This window comes from Sinohyriopsis cumingii, chromosome 14 (assembly GCF_028554795.1).
Source record: "Sinohyriopsis cumingii isolate HCF-2022 chromosome 14, ASM2855479v2, whole genome shotgun sequence".
Taxonomy (NCBI): domain Eukaryota; kingdom Metazoa; phylum Mollusca; class Bivalvia; order Unionida; family Unionidae; genus Sinohyriopsis; species Sinohyriopsis cumingii.
Window position 1 is genome coordinate 65736396 of NC_142974.1, and position 25164 is coordinate 65761559.

The window sequence follows — 25164 nt, forward strand, 5'->3', positions numbered from 1 at the left end:
CTCTAAAAAGCTCAAGCTGCAAAATAATTAAACTCGTGATAAATTATAGATCTCCCTGGTATCTTGAGTTAAGGAAACTCACTTTAGGCGCCAGAGAAAAATAAATGACTTTTTAGTCAGATTTAAAATATTCTTTAGATAAACTTTCAGGAAGAAAGAACACATCTTATGTCAAGCCGAAATATTTCAGAATATGAATGACCTATTGAACCTAGCTGTAATGGGGTAACTATATATCATTATATCCAGTTTGTTGAAAAATAAAAATATAACAGTTTAGGATGGTACCACACTTTCTGTGAGCTCTCCTCCGGATATGGACGTTACACATGGTATCCATTCCAACTACATATATGATAAAAAAGAGTTCAGAAACTGTCAGAAGAAAAAGTGTACATTTTGCAGATTTTAAATCCATTAGCTTTCTTTACTGCTGATTACATAATATCCATTATGAACTACAAGGATTTCCTGGTGATTCCCTTTCCCGGTTTGTTGCTGATACAACATATGTAGGGCTAGCCATTTGGACCATATACTAACTTTCCTTCTACATATTAGATACCTTAGGAAGCAGTGCCCGAAAGCCATGGATTTAATAAGAGTCATGGCAAACGCAGATTGGTGTATAGACCAGAATGTTTTACTTAGGTATAAATGTCAGGTAGGATTTAATCTTGAACATCATTCGACTGTGTATGGATTAGCACCGATAGACACTCAGAAAATTATATAATCTCGCCGGGAGCATTCAGAACTGTCTCTTCAGAAAACATATTTGAATCACCACTCAGTCTCAAACAGACGAAAGTGCTTGCTTCTGCACTAGCGTCTAACCCATCCATTCCTGCAGATGATGTCCTGAAGCCCAAATGCTTAACACTGTACAGTCGAAAATCACATTTGTACTACCTTAAGGAACACACGTACACAAGTTCGTGCTGTCAGGCATAGGTTATTTATTATTTAGCTTACATGTCCCAGTAACATTAGTGACACTGTCTTCTTTGGCATCACCTGGACTATGCTAGACTTGATGAAATAGATTGTGCCTTTGTAACTGATCATAATGTTGAATTTTCTCACCTTTTCATATATATATATATATATATATATATATATATATATATATATATATATATATATATATATACAACCTGTACGCTAGTATTTATTGTATCGAATATTAATTCTGCCTACTATTATCAAGCGTTCTCCTATAAAATCCAGGGATAGCACTTTCCGTTCTCTCTGATGTATATGTATAATTCTCGATAATTAATCCTATTTACCTTGATTTCTTTCATAGGAAGTAAGAATGAATGTGTAGATAGATGAGAATTGACTACTAGATCGTCATGCGAGCATGCCTGCTACTCACGAGTGCAAATAACACCGAATCATTTGCATCACTTGTTGGTGATGTGTGCTTAGTCGTGATGGAGTATGGACTGGTGTGTGCAGGCAAGGCGATGGGTGCCGTAAACACGCGGACTTAATTTCGAATCTCCATTAGAATAAGAATTAAAAATTCTCTAAACTGCACAATAGTATAATTTTATGAATTAAATTTAATTCTGCATTTTGTTATCAAGCATTCTTCTCTCTCTCTTTATATATATATATATATATATATATATATATATATATATATATATATATATATATATATATATATTCCTCAAAGTCCAAAGAATGCCTCCTAGCGATGTTACTATGGTTATGATGGAAAAAAGTGTTATAAGCTATTGGTTCGTCTATAGTCTTTAACCTACAATTAGTTTTGGCACGCAAATATATGGGCCGCCGTCCTATCTAAATGGAATTGTCGGAAAGAAAAAACTAGTTAACTCGAAATAATGAATAGTTTTTATCGAATTTCTTTATAAATGTGTACAGAAACAGTCTCTATAATTTCGGCCTCGTAAAGCTGGAAGTCAGATTGTCTTGTTGGCAATGCGAGCCTTTTACATTTTATCTTCAAGGTCTTTTAGTGATGAACTGATTGTTTCGATCTATAATGATTCCCTTCTTTCCAGCAAAAACATAATTCTGCAGGAAGTGATGTATTCACGTAACTGTTGTCAAGCTTTATTGGTGATAGTAATAAGGGAATAATTAAAATAAATGTCTTAAAAATAATGGAATAGTAGGTTGGGTTGTTACAGATGAAATACATTTCTTCATCAACATTGATTTTCGCCATTTGAATAACTTGCGTAAGAAAGGTAAACACAAATTTATTATTCACTGTTGAAGAAACGATATTTTGCAGTTTTGATCATCAGCTCTAGCAATGGTCTATAACCGCCAAGATGTAATAGAATACTTAATTCAAAACATATTATACAGTAGAATGCAATGCGTTTTCCTCCAAACGTCATGAGTGTGGTTTTCCAAATAGGACTTTTTAGATAAACGAATTACGCAAAGCAAATGATGAAGATCCATTACAATGTAAGGGAAACAAATAGCAGAATCATATACCTTTCATCTGAAAACTAGGCTCGCATCATCGACTTTACTTTCCTATGTTATTTATTTTGTCTCTTTCTCAGATTCCAGCTTCGATTGCAGACCGCGCACGTCAAGAAATACTCTATGATCCAAGAATAAGATGTAGACAGAAATATCGCAACCTCGTTTACGGACTGCTTGTTGCTGGCGCTTGTATTTTTTATTGCTGTGATGTTTCCAGTAATAAACGAAACTCCTTGGAAATACTGCCCGGATTGCACGATTGTGTTGGCCGAGGTTGTAGTTGCTATCCCGATTGCAATATGCTGTGTAATAGGGAGACATTATTTTTCAAAGGTATTATTCAGATATTGTAATTGACGTCCTGTCATACGTAAGCACTGCGTGGATAATCTATAGATATTTCTACCTTAGTGGAAGCAAACGGATGGTAGACTATATACATGTAGCATGCAACGGTAGAGTTTAGTTTAAATTTGAAGGTAGGATTAGTATACATGACAATAGGTTCAGCAAAGTACTATCAAATTTCAATTGTTCTTTACAGTTATTTGTTCAAGTAAGCACTATACTGCCATTAATACAAATATTTCTGATAAAGATATATGATAGATGCATATACTCATAACTCAGGTATATGTGTTTATATTTGTAGATATATTGCAGCATTTTACACAAGGGATTAATTGTCCTTAAAGCATATAATTTTTATAATTGAGTCTGATATTTAAGTTTCGTCACCACAGTCCAGTGATATTTACTAGGTGCTACTTACTTGTTATACAATTGTAAATATTTACCAGTTGTTTTTTTTAGCTGTTAAGCTCCAATCATGCCAAACTTTACTGAATGTTCTTGTTATGTGATGTACAGGCCAATGTCAATCGCACAGTTGATTGTACATTTCAAGTTATTTTTTCGTTTCTATGAGTCTCCCTTCAGTGATATTGATGTTGTCCATATTGGTACAGTTCAAGTAGTCAATCATGATGTCAAGTGGAATCATTTCAGCGAATGCGTCTAGATCTATGTTGATTATATAATCCAGCGTTTTTTTAATGTGCCCTAACTGTAACTGAAACAAATTTATCACATAGTTGTCCCACAGAACAAGCATATAAGGGGACATAAACCAATGCTCTATAAACTTGTCCATGACAGCAGGTATCATACGAAAAACCTGCATCTACTTTCGGATTTCATTTTGCACCTCTGTTTAATTAGTATCATACTCTTTAGTAATGTCAGCAAGATGTTATACACATCTTGTTGCATTCTGTGAAATCTCGGCTAGGACTTGTTCAATTACAGTTGCATCTTCATTTGCGAGCCAGGTACCGAGGATAATCAATTTAGCCTTTGCACTTTTTAAACTAATGCATGAACTTGTGTTTGCTAACACCATTGTTGCAAGTTCTGCTTCAAGTCATATAACATAAAACATATGATCCAAAGATGTCGCCTTCAACAAGTATGTCTGCCAAACCATTTTGTTCCACCACATGTCCAATATCACCGATGAAATTCATCACTGTGTCGATTGTATTCATTTCCAGCCCATCCCTCCTGATTATTTCAGGGTTTCTCCACTTAACTATATGTACTTTGCTATAAATTGCTTTGCCGCAGTTGACAAAGTTGACATCTTGAACACGTCATCTGAAACTATTTCATTGTTGTGTATATCCACCACTGATACTGGCACCATTGAACAGTACCCGGTATATATTTTGTTGATCATAGCATTGTTTCTGCGGATTGCATGATGTACAATCCGACCCAGTGTTTGAGGTGTTGATATATGCCTTATTTAAACATCTCCATGGGCATCACTTTAAGCACAATGCGTTCTTGATCTTTGCTTCTCTTACCTATATATTGAGATGAACATTCAAGAAACCATTACATCTTCACTCTCCGTATTAGGTGGTGTGGAGCAAAGAGTTTATCACTACTGTTAGGAAATACATTTTTATTTCATGAATCATAACTTTGTTATTTCACTCTTCCTAATGAACTTTTAGTGATAATTATTTAACAAGCTCATCCATAGAAACAAAGGTGACACACCCATCCTAGGGGTTCCAACAAAGATAATATAAATGCAATTTATAATCAGAAAATGTAGAGCTGTCGGGATGAATTTTTCGAAAATTATTGGACCTAATGACCAGACTGGACTTTAATATATAAATGCAAATAGACCATTAGTGAACATTCATTTGTCTGATAAATTAGGTGGTTACCATCTTTATCTTCCCAATTCACAGTTATTTTTTTTCTAATTGATGATTATGTTATATAAAAGTTAGAATATACTCCGGGTTGGAGCTTCTTCGTTTGAAGACATATTATTTAAGTAACTATTTCCACTGCCTTCATTAAAATTTTATCATTTCCTTCGGATCTCACGCCTGCTTGTACGTCCATCCATTCATCTCTAATCACATTTTCGCGTAAGCCGTTGGGTGCAACGATATTTTACAACGAAGCTATTTGTAACTGATAATGGTCGCGGTACCCCAGACCCAACGACGCATGAAGCTAATTGAGGCATGATATGAGACGGAAGGTCATGGTAAACGAAATCTAGGTAGCAGATACTGAGTAGAGCAATGGTTAAATCGTGTAGAATGTAGAATTTTAAAATGTATTTACTGAATAGTTGACACTTAGGTACGAAATAGCAAATATAGTAAAGAAGTAGAATATCCATATTCTCTCACCATCGAATTCAAGATATGCACAATTTTGTAACTGTTCCGTACATATTGACACATCGATATTTATTTCAAGATAAGTATTCTTTGAATTTGTTCCGCATATACTGATACATAAACATGTAACAAAAAGTAAAACCAATGAAAAACATATTCAAAAATATAGCTCCAACTCGCTTTGTGATATGGACAGATATATTTTGAAATGAATCGCCAGTTGTCATGTCTGTTATGGAGCAGCATAAAATTTATAATATAAGATTGAAAATGAAAGACAATGAATTACACAGGACAATCGATCTCATTCATCATACAAATTGTTTTCTGTTTTTTCCTCAGTACCCATCCATAATTACTTACACAATGAGAGGTAGCTAGATGAGTGAAGCAGTCAATGTGTGTTTGTATGTGCATGTGTGTGCTTGCTTGGTGTTTTATCAGTTATGAAGCTTTTGAAAAAGGTATCAACACACAATAGATCCAGAGAGCGCGCTGTCGAATTGAACACGATGTTTGTGAAAACATTTTGCTTGACTACGTTTGCAGTATTCGGCGTATTCGAAAGCAAACTTCTATAGCTTATGGCATCAGCAACTTACGTTCATTTTCGTTAGCATCTTATACCAAATATATTGATGTAGCGTTTTTAGTTACAACAAGTGCACCTAAGGATATACATCAGTAGTTATATGACATGTAGATTGAGTTTGCATTCGTAACGTTGTTTTACAGGTACCATCAAGCGTTGAGAAGAAGATTGTCGAACGGAACAAAATTCTGATCCAGAGTGGGGTTATGGTAACACTATGGTCTAGTCCATTGTGGGCAGAAGCCACTGTATCCTTATAAAAATTTATATCAATGAACAGGATGAAGGGACATGGTCCAAACCTTCAGTGCAGTTTCTTTGCAATGAACTTTTAAAAAATAAGTTATAATGCAAATATTGTTGCGACAAATGTTTCAGTTTTACTAAGAAATTTATACCGGAACTATTTTAGTCTACAGACAGATTGCTGGAAATCTTAATAATACTGAGTACAGTCTAACCGTAGAGGCAAATACAACAGTCGGGTAACCGGTTATTATGGAATTTATTATAGAGTGATACTAATCGAACATAGTATTTGTTGGTCGAAAACGATCAGAAAAAGAAGAGAACAGTTCTGGATGAAGCCTTTATGAGCTGAAAGAAATTATTTATTATCATTTATTAGATTTTATATACTTAGTATTGTGCTGGAATCGCTTGACATATATAGATTATATCGTACCTAGCAATTTTCCATCCATTGATATATGTATACATACATACATACATACATACGTACGTACGTACATACATTTGTTCTTCTTAAATGTCACTCAGCTTGTGTTTTATCAATGCAACATCGAGCAATGCAAGGTTTGGGAACATCTCTCTCTCTCTCTCTCTCTCTCTCACACACACACACACATACACACACACGTTGTTACAAACGTGACAGGCTTCTAATGTCTGTATCATTGCTCCACTGACACGATCCGATTTTTGTTACTATATTCTTCGATATTCTGGTTGCATTTAATTTATGAACCAACTAAATAGTCATTGTAATGTTTGCATAAAAATGATATTAAATTGAAATTTAATAGGCAAGGCACCAATGCAAAGCCCCAAGATGAACTAATTACAATATCAATGTCGAGTGTAATAAATAATGAAAATAATAACAATATTCAGATGACAATATATTTTTACAGGATCAATAATGAATACAAATAAAAAATAATAATAATATTTTAATCAATGGTTATTTTTTCGTCATAGTTTTACAATAAAGAAATTTAAACCAGATTTTGAAATGAATAATTGTAATATTGATTTATATTTATCAAACATTTATCTTCATATTTAGGAGTCATTTAAACTATTCCAACAAAACAAGTAATACTACTACTGCTACTACTAACTACATTAAATAATCGTTGTATATGGTATTCATAATTGTTGCCATCATAAACGTTTCTACGACGAAGACAGATCTTTTCATTCTGCATTATTGTGGAATGTTCAGCATTTAATATAAAATAGTACAAATCAATTATAATATACTTCTATGACGTATGATTTAGAGAATCATATACGTGTATTTTAGAGATGTTTGTTAATGTTATCTTGCATCACTCTATTATAGTCGTAATCATTAAAGTGGTACACATCTTGCGAGGTGTATGCCGTACAGATCCACATCACTAGCATGCACCTTACAATGAATCTATTGTAACGTTTTCTTGATCCACATAAGGTCAACGTTTTCATAAGAAAATAATAGGTTCTTCCCAGCCTAGCACTTGACCAAAAGAAAACTAAGTCAGGATAAATAAAATATAGTAGATTTATTTTATACAAGCATTGCAATCACACACTACAGACAATCATATTATATGTATATATATACAAACATTGGAATCACGCACTACAGACAATCATATTATATGTGTATATACACAAATGGTTTACCCATCTATGGGTATTGACATGTACCCAATAATGGAGAAAGACACAAGTTTACAAGTCTTTACATTACTCCACAATTTATACAATGCAAAACATCTCATATTTGTGGCTTGTAAGGTTTATCATTTCCTTACTTTACTTCTTTGCACACACATATATTATTACATATAGTATATTTTCCTTGGGACTGTTATCCAGGATTGGAGAGAAGATGTCTCCATAGATGGAGACATATGGTACTTTGGAATGTATTTCCAAACAAGATACATTTATAGTTCATCTAATATTGTTATGGTTGGTTTTAATCCAACTTCAATGCTACCTGAAGCATTGCCAATGCCATGGTTTTAAGGTTTCGTTTCTTTTATTACAACCGCTTAGGTCGATGTTTCAATGTATGAGAGCAGCTCTCATCTGTCCATGCAGACGTATTTATATACAAATAATAGAAACTCAGTCAACCAATGAAAACGCGTAACGCATCCCGCCTCGTGACGTAATTTCAATACTTCCACACTGGAGAGTGTGGTACTGAAATGACGTCGCGAGTTGGAATGCAGCTGAGTTCACAAAGAATTAAACATGTTAATCAAAGAATCGTGAAAGAAATACATTAATACTTAACAGAGCATACATCAAGGTAACTAAATATTGTAATATCAAGACATGGCATATTTAATGTATCTCAAAACGTACCTCAACCGTGGCAAGCTTCCATAGCGTGACAGCCTTCGGTTACGTTAGGAAATCTTCGTTCTTCTCTCCATCACGACACCTCGCGAGGGAAAGGTGTATTTGCGGGAATTTATTAGGAAATGAGGACATACGACGAAATATTCGTTACACTATCAATTAATCTTCTACAATATTATATATATTTTGTTCATTATTTCTTTGATATAATACATTAAAAAAATGTATAGTCATCTGTATATTTTAAGTATTACTATAAGTGTAGTCCAAACACAATTTTAAAGGTTACATAATTATGAGTGCTATAAAACAACACAAATCCATTTAATTCAGACCGCTATATTTTGGATTATAATTTAAACATGCTAAACGCAATATTCTATTTACATAACACCTTTATGAATCAGCGAATTTTGCCACTGTCATTTCGTACCCATTATTTTAATTTTACTGTGTATAGCGATCGAAATGTTGCACGTTGTATACAGTATAAACGTATCGACTTCACTTGCACGAGCATCTTCATCGTAGCCATGCACCTTAAGATGTGTATATGTTTGCCCGTCTATTAAAATTAACATTTCTTTCACATAACAACCACCGTTTACGACAGTTTTCCAAATTACACTTAAAAGAGATTGCGCAAAAGGAAGAAGGTTTGATCTTTTTAATGGTTTGAAGGGACTATATGATCAGTAGCTAGATAGTACCTGTGCATGGTACAATGGAGGTGGGGTACGATTCGTCATGGACCGTAGAAAGACTATCGATGTAGATAGATTCTGAATTCATGATTTAGTTTTATAACTTCAATGCTTTGTTTCATATTTTTGAGGCATTTGTTATCCGGCAACTGAAAAAGCATGCTAGATTAGGACGATCCCAACCACTAGACACACTGGCCCAAAATAAACGTGCAAATGGATCAGATACCGTACAGCTACCGATTAAATCAGGCAGTGAAAATCAAAACGAGGTACAATACCGGCAACGTTTTAATTATCATTGTCTTCTTTGCAGGTTAATTTGAAATACTAGTTGAAAAATGAGTTCTTAGAGTAAGATTAGGTGTTGATTGGCATATTGGACGACCCATGTGTATCTAATAAAAAGGGACGTTTAATATTCCTACTTGAAATAGTTGAGCAGACGCTAACGCTGAACAATAGCAAATATACTTGAAGATATGGGACCTCTAATTAGTTTATAATCAGAGAACCAGCCTACTAAATAAAGTACTAAGTTTTTTTAGATGTACCCATTGGCTTGTAAATCGATTTACTTTTTTTCCCCAATTTTATTGTACAGTTCACAAACTTCAATCCATGTATTATAGTTAAGAACACAATACTTACTTTAATTTGTATGTTTTGTATTTGAAAATTCCCAGCTGTCAAAATAGCATTTGGATTCGTGTTGCGAGGCTATGACATTAGGTACAGACCATGGAGTTGCCAGTCTGGCAGTAAAAGTCGAAATACAATGCTGTGAACTACATGTTTTTCAAGGCTAAAAATAATTTTCTAACTCGAATGAATGGAAGTATATATGGTTTGCGTGCCACTCAAAAAAAGAACTTAAGATTATTTTGTTATGAACTAGCAATCAGAAACCCCTTTATAGGTCACTCCCCAATTTTATCCGTTCTCTTTTTTAAAGTAGTTGTTATAAACTTTCTTTGTATTAACTTTTCATGTACAATGAAACGTTTGATAATTCGTTCGATGTTCGATGTCGATGTTTGATCCACACATAATGACATACCCGCACAGTTAGTCCTTGCCACTGTTCCCGTACCTACGTGTATATTTTGGGAGGAGGGCTGTTGCTAAGTTGTTGGGACTTGTAGCCTGACTTCATGTGCTGTAATTGATCGATCTTTTTAAGTATTAATTGACAGTATGAAATCATAAATCAGAGATTTAGTGTCGACATCAAACAAGTTATTAATATGAATGACTATATACTTGATAATAGAGTAACAACTGAGGAATCAATCGTTTGAACAGAAATATACATATAAGAAAATATCAACAACAATCAACTCAGGAAAATCATCATAATTATATCAATTTCCTTTAGTGTCATAGAAGAAAATCGTATAATTTATCCATTTGCACGACATATATCATCTGAGAAACCCTGCCATACGACACTATAGGCATACAGGTCTACCAGAAGCAAAGTGCAGAGGTTAGCACGGCAGTTGGCACCAATGAATACTGTCTTCAGCTCGGTTAAAGCATCCAGTCAGCAGCAGATATCGGAAACATCAGAGGCATGTACGATGGCACAACGAAAGCAATGGGTCCCACGAAGAAAGTGACAGCATCATCGAAGTCTTCCGCAGGCGATACCATCCATGACAAGGCATGCAGATGGAGCTTTGGGTGGAGTACTACTCTGAACTGTACCACGTGACCAACGATGCCCTCAACGCCATTGAAAAATTCCCTCTTATAGCCGAAAAGTGGCAGAATTAAAGAAGGCCTTAGAGAAAATATCCTTAGATAAAGCCCCAGGGAAGGAGTGTATCTCAGCTTACGTCATCAAGTACGGCTACAGTGTGCTAATCACACTCCTGAACGAACTCCTCTGCCAGTGCTGAGATGAAGGTGCAGTGCCTTAGGACACGAGAGACGCCAACATCGTAACCCTGTACAAAAACAAGTGCGACACAAGTGCCTGAAACAACTACAAGGGCATATCCGTTCTAAGCATCGTGGGTAAAGTCTTCGTACGAGTCATCCTGAACAGACTACAGACGCTTGCTGACTGAGTGTACCCAGAGTCGCAGTGCGGTTCCACGCAGAGAGGACCACAATGGTCATGATCTTCTTCATCAGTAAACTGCTGACGAAGTGCAGAGAACAACACATGCCCCTCTTCCTGGCCTTTATAGGCCTCACCAAGGCGTTTGATCTGGTCACATCCCTGGCGAAGACTGGATATCCTCTAAAATTGCTAAGCATGATTCAATCACGACGACATGAAACGAACAGTGCAATACGATGGAAAAGCATCAACGACTTTCTCCCGGTTGTCTCAGAGAGTGTTGAACAACAGCATGCTGACCCTGAACACTAAGATCTCCGTGTACCATGCATGTGTGCTAATCTTTCTCCTTTACGACGGGGAAACCTTGACCCTGTAGGCGTCACAGGAGAAAAGACTGAGCAACTTTCACATGCGATTCCTCCGACGCATACTTGGGATCATTGGAGCGATCGAGTAACAAATAACGAGGTGCTTAAACGTACCCAGATTCCCAGCATGGTCACACTCCTTCGCCAACGTCGCATCAGATGGATGGGCCATGTATGTCGTATGGATGCCGAACGGATCCACAAAGACCTTCTTTATTCGAAGCTTGCCTCTGCGTCTATCGGGTGGCCACAACTCCGCTTCAAGGATGTCTGCAAAAGCGACATAAACATCCTTGACAACGATGGCAACACCTGGGAAGAGTTTGGTCTAGACAGGTCCAGCTGGCGATATGCTCTGATCACTGGTCTGAAAGCCGGCGAGGACAAGCTATGCTTGCCTGCCGATGAAAAGCAATCTCAGACGAAGAAGAAGCAGCTCCAACCCACACTAGACTCAAACTTCAAGTGCAGCAAGTTCAGCAAAGACTGCCACTCCTGTCTTCGGCTCCATAGCCACAGCAGACGCTGTACAACCACCAACCGGGACATCTCTCATGGTTATCTACAAAGAATGTTTTTCATCTTATCATATTTATATAGCACCATCACCCGATCTGCTTTTACAAAAATGATTCCTATAATCATATTAGTTTCACTTTCATTTTCTACATTTTGTCCATAACACAATCTGATGTAACATTATGTTACACATGTCACATTTTATCAAACATTTTCATCACGATATTTGCAAAGTACGTATTTCTCGTGTATATTGCTGCAGAATCAATGGCGTGATTTTATTTCCACTGTTATTACACGATTACAAATAATAAAAATATAGATTTGTGCAATCAAGTATAGTTCTTTGATATGAATGACATTATTCAGAAAATCCTCTAACAATTCCGCGTATCATCGTGCGGCCTCCATGTTTGTAACAGACGAATATATTCAAATTATTTGAATCTTCGTTTTAACTCTATGTTCGTAAGAGACGAAGATATAGGTCTCTCATCGAAAATGATAGAAGGTGTTCTGACTGCAGTGAATCTCAATAAGTAAGATAGCACTATGTCGAAGAATTTTTATCTAAACCAACGCTTTGAAAAAAATTATCTTAGTGTGGAAAATAAAATGCAAGATCCAAAGAAAGCCACGAAATATGAGTATGCAGAGTCGATCCAGGATTCAGTTTTTCTAACGTCGGTAATGCCTAGATGTTGCATTAAAGATCACGTTTTGAACTTCCATCCCTTGTTGATATAAATCAATTTTTGAATTAGTCCTCCGTTCTCCCAATTGCGAGCGTGCATAATTTATGTTAATTCAGTTGGTAATGTTCTAAGGAGATAATATTTCATAGAAATGTTCAAAAATATTATATTCTATGATTACAAATTGCTATTAATGGATATTAAGATGAAAATCTATAACTAGGAATTACATCACAAACCTCATATGATACAGTGTGTATTTTACTTTTGCAGGACACCATGGAACTCGAATTATTTTCCATTGATCAAGGAGAAGATGAACACGAACCTCTTCTTGGGTCAGAGGTTATGGGTCAAGCAACGGAGGTGAATAACCAATATTATGTTATACTATTCGTAATGTTGTGGATAATTGCATGTAAATATAAAATGGTTATAAATTTGGAAAGCAGCATTGCTAGAAGTAAGGGATCTGAGAGCAAATATGTTGGCTCTTCAACAAGGTTTTCTGCATAATTGAAAACTTGCATGTCCTCGATTACAGTAGTCTAACCTAGTGTTATACTTTTTTAAAATTACATGTGAGAAAGATATTTTGCTTACTCAGCACTTACAGCTCAGTGTACTTCTTTATTGGCACCATAAAAATGACTAAGTTCTGGGCTTTAGTTCGTCCATTTTTTTTACCTTTGACTGTACAGGGCATTATGCAAATATGTTTTTGAAATCTTTGGTGCCTACAACAAAATTTATCGGCCGCAAAAACGACTAAGAAAGGCATAGAGTAATAGCGTATGAACTAAAGCAATGCAAACCCGTTGTGATAATCAAAGGCGAAGTTTGTCTTTTCTTCCTATCACAATTGCCCATATCTTGCAATTAGTGTTAAAAATTGCCGTAAAATGTTCGTCAGAGAAGACATCAACTATCTTGTGGCATAAAGTTTCAAAGATAATGAAACAAACAATAAACGAAACTAAGTTGGAGCAAGAAAAGATTTTGTGCAAATCGACAAATTGAGAATGACTAACATATCTGAATGTATATAAATGAATTAATTATGTTCGATTAAAATCACCGGAATCTATTTCATTTCTTTTTGTTATCTTTAATTCGTAAAGTAAATTTAATACAGTCTGACGCCAGTACAACCTGGCGGACAAAATTTCCTAGGCTATATATTATACCTAGTTCATTAGAAGAGAGATCTTAATATTTAAATTCAATTAAATCATTAGTCAACATTCTTTTCCCTAATATAGATTTGGATTATTCTCTTGATCTTCACATCTCACAATTATTATTACTATAACTGTGAGAAATAAATGTTTCATCCTTATGACGATCAGGAATTACATTGATTAAAGACATTAACAGGATTTTATTGATTGGCGAGAAACAGAATTTAATTACGTTGAATTTGAACACAAAGACATGACAAAAATATGTGGAAGTATCCAAAGCTTGAATTACAATTTTTAATTGTATGATCGTTGCATGATCTTGGTAACACTAGCATTTCAGTTTAAAGATATCATGAAGTATGAAATACAAGTACAACCCTCACATGCTCTGAGGCACTAGTGCTTATGAAACATTATCCATCAATTTAATTATTACAATTTGTATGACATAATAATAACATAATTTATTATAGTGCTAAAATTAGCGAGACGGTTTAGGCTTATTTTTGAGTAAATTTGATGTTGAGGGAGGAAAATCTAGTTTAGGTCAATGGATAGACCTGATTATAGTTTTGTCCTTAGATTTTGTACCACTGATGTTATAAACTGTTGTATGTAGGAAATTGGTTCAGATGTTAATGTAAGTTCTAAAATGACACTCAAACGAAAGAAAACTATGAAAATATATTTGGAAATTTTGAATAAGAAACATGTTTCTGTCTTATTTCGTTGGGTCAAACAAACCACAGCCTGACTTTTTATGGAGAATGATGAACCATTCATGTCGAAAGATTCTGTAATATTTGGTGTTGATAACATAACCCTATTAAACTACTGAGAGACACATGAGCTTCTAAGTACTTTGCCTTTTTCTGAGAAGTATTCTAGTGATGTGTCCTTATTCAGGGGATAGAGTGCGGTTTTGTTAGTGTCACTATCCATTTTGTAAATTTGTCATCAGACAGTCTCAGGACTCGTGACTACAGTATTAAGAGAAGGCATCGTAGATGCATTCTGATCTGAACGTAAAGTACGGCACAAAAACTCGTAGCTCTTGTGATCTGCCGTAATGGGAAGTGTATGAGGTTCCAGTGATCATGGTCAAGATAATTAAATGCCCATTGAAACGTGAGTAATGGATAGGTGGCTCAATGTGCCAAACATTTTGGAATAAAGAAACGCAGTCTAAATTATAAACATATCATCCGCATTCCTCAATGTTTAAAATGCTTGTCTCAGAATACGCTCTGTAATTATTAGCATTTCAATGTGTATCACAAAATTCTAATGAGGAACAATAAACATTGCTACACTAATTGAATAAACTTCACCTACATGAAAATGGTTACAAAATGTACCTTTCATTCCTGTTCCTACAATTTGTATAACAGACTTTATGTAGGCCAATGCGTTTATTTACAGAGCAACATACAACGAGTTTTGATTGATGCAGGAGAAGATGAACATGAAACCCTTGCAAGGTCGACGGCTATGGACGAAACAATTGAGGTTAGTAACTAATTTATTTTAATTGTTTGTATCACACTGAAGTGAATGTTATGATGTAAACATACATGCATAACGCTGGAAGCGTCATATAAAGGGATCTTGAAACAAATATTATGATTTCTTAACTAAGTCTTCTGTATAAACGAAACGTCGTTATCAATAGATTACATCAGCCAGTAGAGTGGTGGATTTGACTATATGTTCGTTTAAGACGTAATCCGTTGCTAGCTTATTTGACTAAGCTTTCCATCTCCTTCATAAGTCTTAGGTTTAATTATACAATGCGTTAGAAAGATAAATGAATAATATGTTTTGTGCCCATATATGAATAAAATGTTTTGTGCCCATTGCAACTGATCTAACTCCACTGCCATCTAGTTATTTTAACTGATCAGGCACCTGTGTCTAATTCCATGTTATGAAATAGTGCTGTGACGTTTTCCTTGCCAAAGTTTTTAACAGTTAAAATTGTATGTTGCAACCACTTCGTACATGCGGCTGGCACAAATATTGGTATAATCCCGTTTTCCTTTAAGTGAGACATCCGCGATGAGCTTTGAAAACACCTTTTGATAATACTGAGTGTCAGAATTTGGTCACCATACTGAATCATGGACACAAAATGAGACCTATTTTGGTTCGTTAATTATCATCTTGCCGAGCACATAATTGTCTTTTATCACAGTCAGCTCTTTCTTATAACTCTCTAACTTAATAACGCTGAAATTTTATGTTAGGGTTTTCGTGTGCTTTGTTCCCTTTAATTGTACCAAAGCGCATCCTTCTAGATATTGATTTTCCCGCATAACTTAATAATAATCACGTGTCCTTCGTATCATTCCAGTTCATGTCTAGCGTATTTTGTAACAATTCATTCAGTAAGAGCCACCAGGATACACGTATTAATAGCATCGATATTCACTCGAACATTAAAGTTCCAACATTAAACGATTATGTGATGGTCATCCGACAGCAAGGAGTTCATATGGGGCGATTGTTGCAGACATGTCAGTTGCACCAACTTTCATAAGTGTACTACATTGATCCCGCTTACAGCTGATTGGTTTTTTGCTGACTTTCCGTCTGAGATTTATTTCTAAATTGAATATTGCATTTTAGATCGAGCATCTTGCAATTTTAACTCTGGTGTGGTACCTCGTTTAGGATTACAGATAGCCTGGGATATATGTCTTTTTGAGCAGCAACATTTTTGGTTTGCAGATAAGAATTTCCCTCGTAGCAGAAAGTTCCATAGTAGTAGGAGATTTAATATGACGTTTTCCTTGTTGTAACCACTATGTCGATAGCATTTTGATTTTATGTTTTGGTGTGAAATTCACTTTATGGAGATCGATTTGTATAAGATGTGATCATTCTTCGGCTTTATTCATGCGCCTAGTCCTTCATTGATGAGATATTAATAATTTGATAACTTCCTCACGTGATGTGAGTCTTCGTGTGGATACACAAGGAAGTTCTATTACAGCCAGCCATGCGACGATATACTAACAGTAATTGAGTATAAACTCAGTGTCTGCTGCTCCTAAAAGCACACATATTCAAGATTAATATGACGATGCGCTGGACTCGCTACTGGTAGGTGGGATTAATCCCGACCAGTTCTGACCCGACCACCAATACTGGATGTACAGGATAGCCACATTTACCATGTATCGCTGAATGTTGAGATATGCATTAAGTCGCGACATAGAACTTGAGAGAGGTACGGTTGACGCCACAGTTCATCCTATGTTGGCAATCGGGATCAGTTTGGTGTAGTCATAATACACCATCTTTGTAAAACGCCCCAGACGTCAGTGACGTCGATACACAACTTCTCATTGGGCTCGGCGCGGGCAGGCTTTAATGGTCACCGTGAATGCTTTATTGGTACAATGACGCTATTGTAAATGAAGTTGGGAAATCTGACAATAAGCAGCTTGTTTAGGTCTATGGTGTTTGGGTCACTAATTAAGACGACGTTTCTCTAAGGTCGAGATGGATGCAGTAACAAAGGATCACGTTTATTACAGTATTGAAACATTCTCTCAATACAACGTGATATTACTTTAGCAGATCATAGCTCAGAGAGGCCTTGACTTTTGAAACTGTGTTATGGTGTTGGTGCGTGGACGTGTTGACTGACCTTGATCTGCCAATGAAATAAGGGAAACATCGTTTTGCCATGCCATTGCTGATCTCCAAGAACCTTGGAGTTGGAAAGTTGGCGACAGATATTCCGTGAGTGCAAATTAATAACCTATTAGAATGATATCAGCGATGCATGAGTTGATGCCGTCGTTTAGACCAAACAGTCTAAACATAACAGCCGTTGTATAGTGTGTAAAATGACACATTTTTGGTCTATCGGCAGAATAGATGGCTTGAACATGAGTGTGGCGACATATGCGCTTAGTCCTAGTCCTTCATTGTTGAGATATTTAGGACTTGATAACATCGTCTCGTGATTTCTGTCTTCGTGTCGATGCATACGTACGTTCTATTTCAGTGAGCCGTGTGCAGACATACTAATATTACTTGAGTAAAATTCTCAAGCAGTGTCTACTATCACTTGTTTAAACGAGCTGCTTCAAGAAGGACAATATTCAAAGTGAATATGACGCTGCGCTGGACGCACTACTGATGGGTGGGGTTTATTCCGACAACTTCAACCCGATCGCCATTTCTGGTTGATCTATCTCGATGTACAGGACAGCCACATTTCCCATGTATCTCTGAATGATCTTGGGTGTTGAGATCTACGCTAATGGCGCAGTTCGTCCTTTGTTGGTAATATGGATCACCTTGTTATAGTAACTATATACCAACTTTATAAAAAGTCGCAGCCGTCAGCGATGCTCTAGTTCAAGTCCCTATAAATCGCAGCATGCAGACATCGTAGCGATATGGCTGCAATTATTAAAACTACGATAAAAAAAATTGCTTCGCTGCCTTGTGTGAAGTAGCCATTTTTGCGGTGTTTTTTTTGGTTGGGGGTCTTATACATTACGAAGCATTGCCTGGCAAATGTACGAAGGACATAATTTTTCACTTTATTTCTGCTGCCCCTTCGATTGCTTACATTATTTAAACTCGTTATAGGATCGATGGTACAAAACCATGCTGTTTTCAAGCGAGTATTACCTATTTGGCCCGTAAAAACACTCGCCTGGCTGAATGAGAATCCTTGTCACATGTTATATTTCATGGAACCGTTGGGCAGACTTGTGGGTTCCTCTGATAGCAGGGATCACTTGAGCCTTTATTACAGCAGGAACCAAATGCACAACTACTGCACTAGGGGTGGGGGCAAAAAGGTCTTACTACAATGGTAACGCGATGTCGGGTTTTGAGAATGTTCTCGTAGGAAAATTCATTGTTTTCGGGTTATGTAACGCCCACTTTTAATCGGGTGACCAATATAAAAAAGCATGTGATTGTTGAAAAACGAAATGCCCCGCTGCATTACGGTGACCTGATAAAAATGGCGCCTATAATGAAAAATTAACCTTTTTTCATCTCTTTGCGAGCGTTTGTGCGTGCATATTACAAACCTCCATATTTCTGGACTTAAAGTTATGAAGAAAAAAGGCATACTATTTCACTATATTGGTCAATACCAGAATGACATATAACACTCTCTCCACGTCATTTAAAGTTTCATATCGCGAATCTCGTAGAGAAATTGGATTGTTAATATACCACAAACTACTAACAAACAAGATTTTCTTCTGGATAAAAACAAAAATTATCGCGTTTAGCAACCACTACCATCAAAGACCGATCAGAGCCTTTGCAAAAAATATCGGAGCGCAGCAACGTGGAAGATGAAGTTGATATCACTGATAGATGAGTATCTGGGCACCGATATGGCGTGTATCGGGATTCTGACACCTTTCGTAGTCACACCCCCCCCCCATCACACTTATCCATGAGATCGCAGCTCTGGCCTGCCGACTGATGTCAATGGATATAATATTTGTCAGCAGGAAATTCTCTATTAAGGCACAAAAATCATGATAAGATCAGCATCGTAGATACAACCAAGATAAATAATATTGAAAAAGAAATTGATACGGCTCTATATGACAATTTTCATCTTGGAGGCGTCATTCCAACTTGGGCTGTAAAACACATCGCATATGCATCTGTCGTCGTCTGCAGAGAGGCACGGCCATGAATGAGGTTGGATGTAAGCTGTATTTAGTCCCTGCAAACCCGACTTCTCAATATACCGAAAGCCCAAAATTCATTGGAAGTCACTTTTCGTGTCCGCAAGGTTACTTCGCAATGTAAACTTGTCCGCTGAACCGAAATTTCCATTTCGCATCTTCTTTAGGATACAGGTATTTAGTGTCAGAAGGAGGTTCATAACCCCGTTCATTTTAATATGAAATACTTTACATCACTATAAATTTGTACCAATATTTCTTTACCTCTTAAACTGTCAATAATATATAATGTAATATTAATGGCAAGAACGTTTATTAAATATTAATCTAATATATGGATAGAGTGATAACTTTTAATTTATATAAACTTATAGCTTAAGTGATGTTGGTATATTCAGTATGTCATGTTTATTTTATCATCACCATAATAGATGCCAAAACTTTCTTGTTAAATTCATTTGCTAATTTACAAAAGCATTTACATTTCAGGATAAAGCCTTTTGTATGCTAATGAAGTGTACACCTGAATACCTGCGGAAGGCTTTCGCATCAAAGCTTATCAATAACAAAGAAGAAGATAGACATTCACGCAATTACACGTGCCTTTGTCAGTTCCTTGAAAAGGTTGATAAGCAATTTCACATAATTGTTGAACGAAACAAAATAATAGGCAGATGATCACCAGTTAAGATTCTGTCGATCAAGCTCAAGATTAGTGTTATTTTATAAATGACAGAGATACATTTTTCTTGCAGAATCCTATGCAAGATTTGATTTTAAAAGCAGACAAAATTATGATATTACTCAAAGGTCTTGTAAGATAGGTTGTACTGTAAATATTCCAAGAAACATAATTTCAGATATTTTGATCGGTAGTTCCTGCTCTCATATTGAAACGTTCATGCTGACGATCTACTTTCAGCTTTTTCTGAATTTGATTATTGCTTAACTGTTGTTGTTGAATTTGTTGCCACATCAGGATAAAGAACGGACCACTCCATTGCTAAACTTTAGAATACCTTCTTTATTCATACACTTGTTATACAAACAAGCAGATAACATGTACTGCTTTCTTGATTTCGTATGTATATGTGTGGACATATTCTTTCCTATGAATGTTAACTTTATAGAAGAAAATGAAGTTACAAGTGTTATAAGCAAATAATTCTGTTTTTGTGAATTTCAGTTGTATATATTATTAGTACAAAACAATTGGATGTAATGATGAATGTATGGATATTTGTATATTTAACGGAATACATTAAAGGTGTATTACCTTGTTTAACTATGGATAGATTAAAACCATTGATGTACAGGACTATATACATTTAGACTGTATTAGTGGACAATAATTTAGCATATTAGTTGTTTCTATGGATGCATACATACTCTGATTATTGTTTACCTGTGCTTTAAAAATATATAAATAAATAAATCATATACTGTGAAAGGTTTATATTCATTCATCGATCTGTAAAGCATAATGTAATCGATAAGGCAAGGTAGTAACTTAACTAATTATATTAATCATATTTCTTAACTTTTGCCATTGTTTTTAAATGTTTATTTAAAATTTTGGATTAACGTACCTTAAGTTTATTGTCATCTCCTGAATCTATTAAAAACTTATTCTTGAGTGCATTAGGTAGGTAAAGGTTGAAATGCTGGTAAGACATGAAAATTCTAAAACGTTTGACAAAGCTGTTGGATTTATATTGGAGTAGTACATCTTTGAGACTATTGTCAGATCACACTATATGGATCAAGAGCGAATGAACTCTCCGGAACTGTTGAATTTTATGAAGGACATATCATAATTAAGTAAAGATAAACAAGCTCAGTAATTTCAATTGAGACACCGACGTCTCGGAAAAACCCTCAAATTATTATCTCACGACGGTGTTAGCGGTGCATCTGGTTGTTATTTTGTTACAGCGGATTCAGTTCTTCTACAATGAATATATATTATTGGGTGATTGAATGAACACGGTCAAGCTATATTCAGTATCATGTATTATGTAGCTGGTGCGTAAACGGGAAGATAACTCTCTCTCTCTCTCTCTCTCTCTCTATATATATATATATGTGTGTGTGTGTGTGTGTGTGTTATTTGGATGATTATGTCGTGAAAATCACGATATATATATCGTGCATGGAGTGATCATTTCATGACATAATCATTCAAATAACAGCTGTAAAATGACATTCAGTAACAATTGTAATTATACAATCAATCAGGAGGAGAATTTGGATTAAAGTTCAAAATCAAGGCCAATTCGATTCAGTCCGATGAGACTGGTGTTAGATCACACTACATGGATCAAAAGCGAATGAACACTCAGTAATAGTTCTCATGAAATGTTGAAATTTATATATGCAGGACAAAGTATAATTAAGAAAAGATAAACAAGCTCAGTAATTTCAACTGAGACACTGACGTCTCGGAAAAGCCCTCCAATTATTGTCTCAAGGCGGTGTTATTAGGGCACCTGTTTGTTTTTTGTTTTCAGTTCCTCTACAAAGTGTCTTATGCGCAATACAATTGAAACAAATTATCTTAGTACACTCCAATAAGACTTATATGAACACATAAATATTCAAACGATTATCTATCGTCCATCTACGTTTAAATAAGAATAGCTGAGGATTCAAAAGACATTTAGTGAGAAAGAGACTGACAGAGAGACACACACACGTACACACACATACACAAACACACACACACACATACACACACATACATACATATATATATATATATATATATATATATATATATATATATATATATATATATATATATATATATATAAAGAGAAAAAGAAATAGAGAGAAAGAGAGAGAGAGAATTGAACGTCACATGTTTGTCAGTGGTTACACTGTTACTTAAAGGAATGCGTCTCACTAAAACAGGAACGTACTTAATAAGGAATTAAGGTTAAAATGGCGTTTTGAGATAGAGTTCATGAAACATATATAGGTGCTGCATATAACTATGCAATCAATGCACTCTCCAGTAACAAATAGTCAATATTTTAAAGTACCTTTTGTATGTACCAGTACATATATACTTTGGCATCGGCTGGAAAAGATGTAATCAAGAAGACAACGTGCGTTAACTAATTATATTTATATAATATCCATCTGAAAGGAAAGTAGTATGTATGTATGCAAGTATGTATGTATGTATGTATGTATGTATGTGTCATTGTGTATATGTATGTATGTATATATGTATGTATGCATGTATGTATGTATGTATGTATGTATGGATGGATGGATGGATGGATAAATGGGCGGGTGGATGGATGGATGGATGTGTTATTAGTGAAGAAGAATGGAATTTCAACAAAGAACTGAGCGAGAATACCGGGGATAAACAAAACAATACGAGTCCCCTTTGACAAGAAAACAACAAATATAATCAGGACAAATTAAAACGGTAATTCAAATTCAAGTTAGAGTATATAAGTATAATTTAACAGGTGTGTCCCATTTGGACTATTCTATCATCATAACGAGGGGTGAAAGAGCGCAGTATCCACAATTGACTGCATCACCTTCATTCACTTTGTATTTTCACGTATCCTAGTTTCATCCTTCCAAACTCTAGGTTCTGCCCCTTTATGGACTTCCTGGTCCTTTTCCTCTGACCTCGTCCTTCTTTCTTTCTTTCCACGTACTCCTGTCTTCGGACTATCTAGTCCTTTTCTACGAAAGCTGTTCCTCGTCGCTGCTTTTCTTTCAGGACTTCCGCGTCCTAGCACTAAACATGCCTTTCTTATTACACGACAACCCACGTAGGCTTCAACGGAGTCAAGACAAAGTTTCTAGGAAATTCCCAGACTAAAGAATTTACACTAGGGTTGTCACATTAAAGTCAGTTTGCTCTAAAATGTACGTCTTAATTTATTCTATCCAATCGTAGGCAAGGGTCCCTAATCTTTCCATGAGGAATAATTTCTTTCATCAGATTTAGACAGCTCAGAATCTGTGTACGACAGTGCGTGATAATCTTCCCATTGAAAATATGATAAGTGGACATAGGTTCCTACCAAGCGATTAGGGTTGGTAGTTCAAATTCTAAAGACCGTTTTAGGAAACTCCGGTAAATTTCACTGGGTCGGAAATATTGTTTCTTTTAAGTTTACACTGACATGGGGGAGATGAACTACGAAAGTTTAGAGTGACCTTTCACAAATAATTCTCTGGTTTAACTGTGCTAAGACTTTAATTGCTCAATATATTCCACTTTAAAATTTTCTGAAATTCGAAATACGACACTTCACAGTCTACCTGTATATTACATGTATGAAATGTTTTGTATCCTAGGTCAATATTGATTGCTAGCACGACATATAAAGAATGGTCTGGCCAGTATTTTCATTATTTGAGTTCCTCGATAAAAGAAGACATTTTTAATGTAAAAGTGAAAGTGAAATAAATGGCTCGTTCGTCCACCACCCCTGGCTAATACTTAAGTATTTTAAATTTCATATTAAATTTCGTATTCTAACCACGATATGCTTAAGATGATTTGTTTAGATCCAAAATCCATTATGTAAATGTTAGTGGAACACGGGTTCCAACCATTTTCATCAAAATAGTTCCACTCGAAATTGACTAAGTCTTTGTCTTACGTACCACATGTCATTTGACTATATTTTCTCTCATTCTTAACAACATTTATAAAGCACTTATAAAATTATGAAGCGACGATCTAAAACCACGGGATATGGAGGATGGATTAGAACGAGCCATTTGTTTAACAAACAGAGTATCGGTTATCGGGTGATTGAAAGAACACCGTCAAGCTATAATCAATATCATGCATCATGTACCTGGTGCGTACATGGGACGATAACTAATTTTTGTTGTTCCTAATTGAGCTAATTCTTAAAGAAAAATTACTTTCCAGACTGTAAAAATGTTTAGTCAAGCCAAAAGTCAATATATTACATTTGAAATTAACTTCTATTTTTTACCAAGTACTTCAGTCATCATTAAAATATTAGAAACATTGTATATTTAGTACGCATACATAGAGAAGAACTGCGAAAGTTATTCAGAGACAACGTGTGCATGGAGATTTGGTTGATATTAGGCATTATATGAAAATTGTTGTACGATGATTTACACGTTGTTGCCAGAATAGGAACTTATTGTAAACATTTGTTGACTGAAATCTTGTGTATCGTCTGTCATTAGCATTATATAAATAACTACATCTAATGAAATTGTTTAATACCTCTAAACCTCCATGACTATCGGTTTATAAAACTGTAATTTCTCATTTTGCAGGGATGTAATTATCACTTCCCATACTAAAGGTAATATCTAGAAGGATGTGCTTAGCGAAATTGAATTCTTTTATCAAAATATCACTTCACGAAATTGTTGCTCACTTGTTATATTTTGTGCAAAACAGAGTGGTCCAGCAGTTAGTTATCAGGATACATTATTTTGACTTTGGACTTTGCAATTTACTCTAAAGGCATTGGAGATTAACCATTTCCTGTGTTGCTGTGCCGTAAAACACAATGAATAC

The 25164-nt window shown here is 35.4% G+C and overlaps 1 protein-coding gene across 6 annotated transcripts in view; it reads left to right on the forward strand.

The window, feature by feature from the left end:
• Positions 1-21066, forward strand: part of LOC149784030 (uncharacterized) — a 31217-nt gene extending 10151 nt beyond the window's left edge. For 2 of the 6 annotated variants that reach the window (XR_016413724.1, XR_016413723.1), the window contains exons 4-7: positions 2559-2814; positions 5931-6035; positions 6568-6603; positions 9227-9328. Coding sequence is in view for 4 of the 6 variants with exons in the window: in XM_089932126.1 (XP_089788252.1) it covers positions 2689-2814; positions 5931-6035; positions 6568-6603; positions 9227-9367; positions 13025-13117; positions 15358-15444; positions 20106-20294 (777 nt within the window). In the remaining 2 variants the exon portion in view is untranslated. Of the gene's footprint in view, positions 1-2558; positions 2815-5930; positions 6538-6567; positions 6604-9226; positions 9368-13024; positions 13118-15357; positions 15445-20105 lie in introns of those variants that run through there. The other 4 variants (XM_089932126.1, XM_089932127.1, XM_089932125.1 and 1 more) reach the window with 4 other exon arrangements.
• The last annotated feature ends 4098 nt before the right edge of the window (positions 21067-25164 follow it).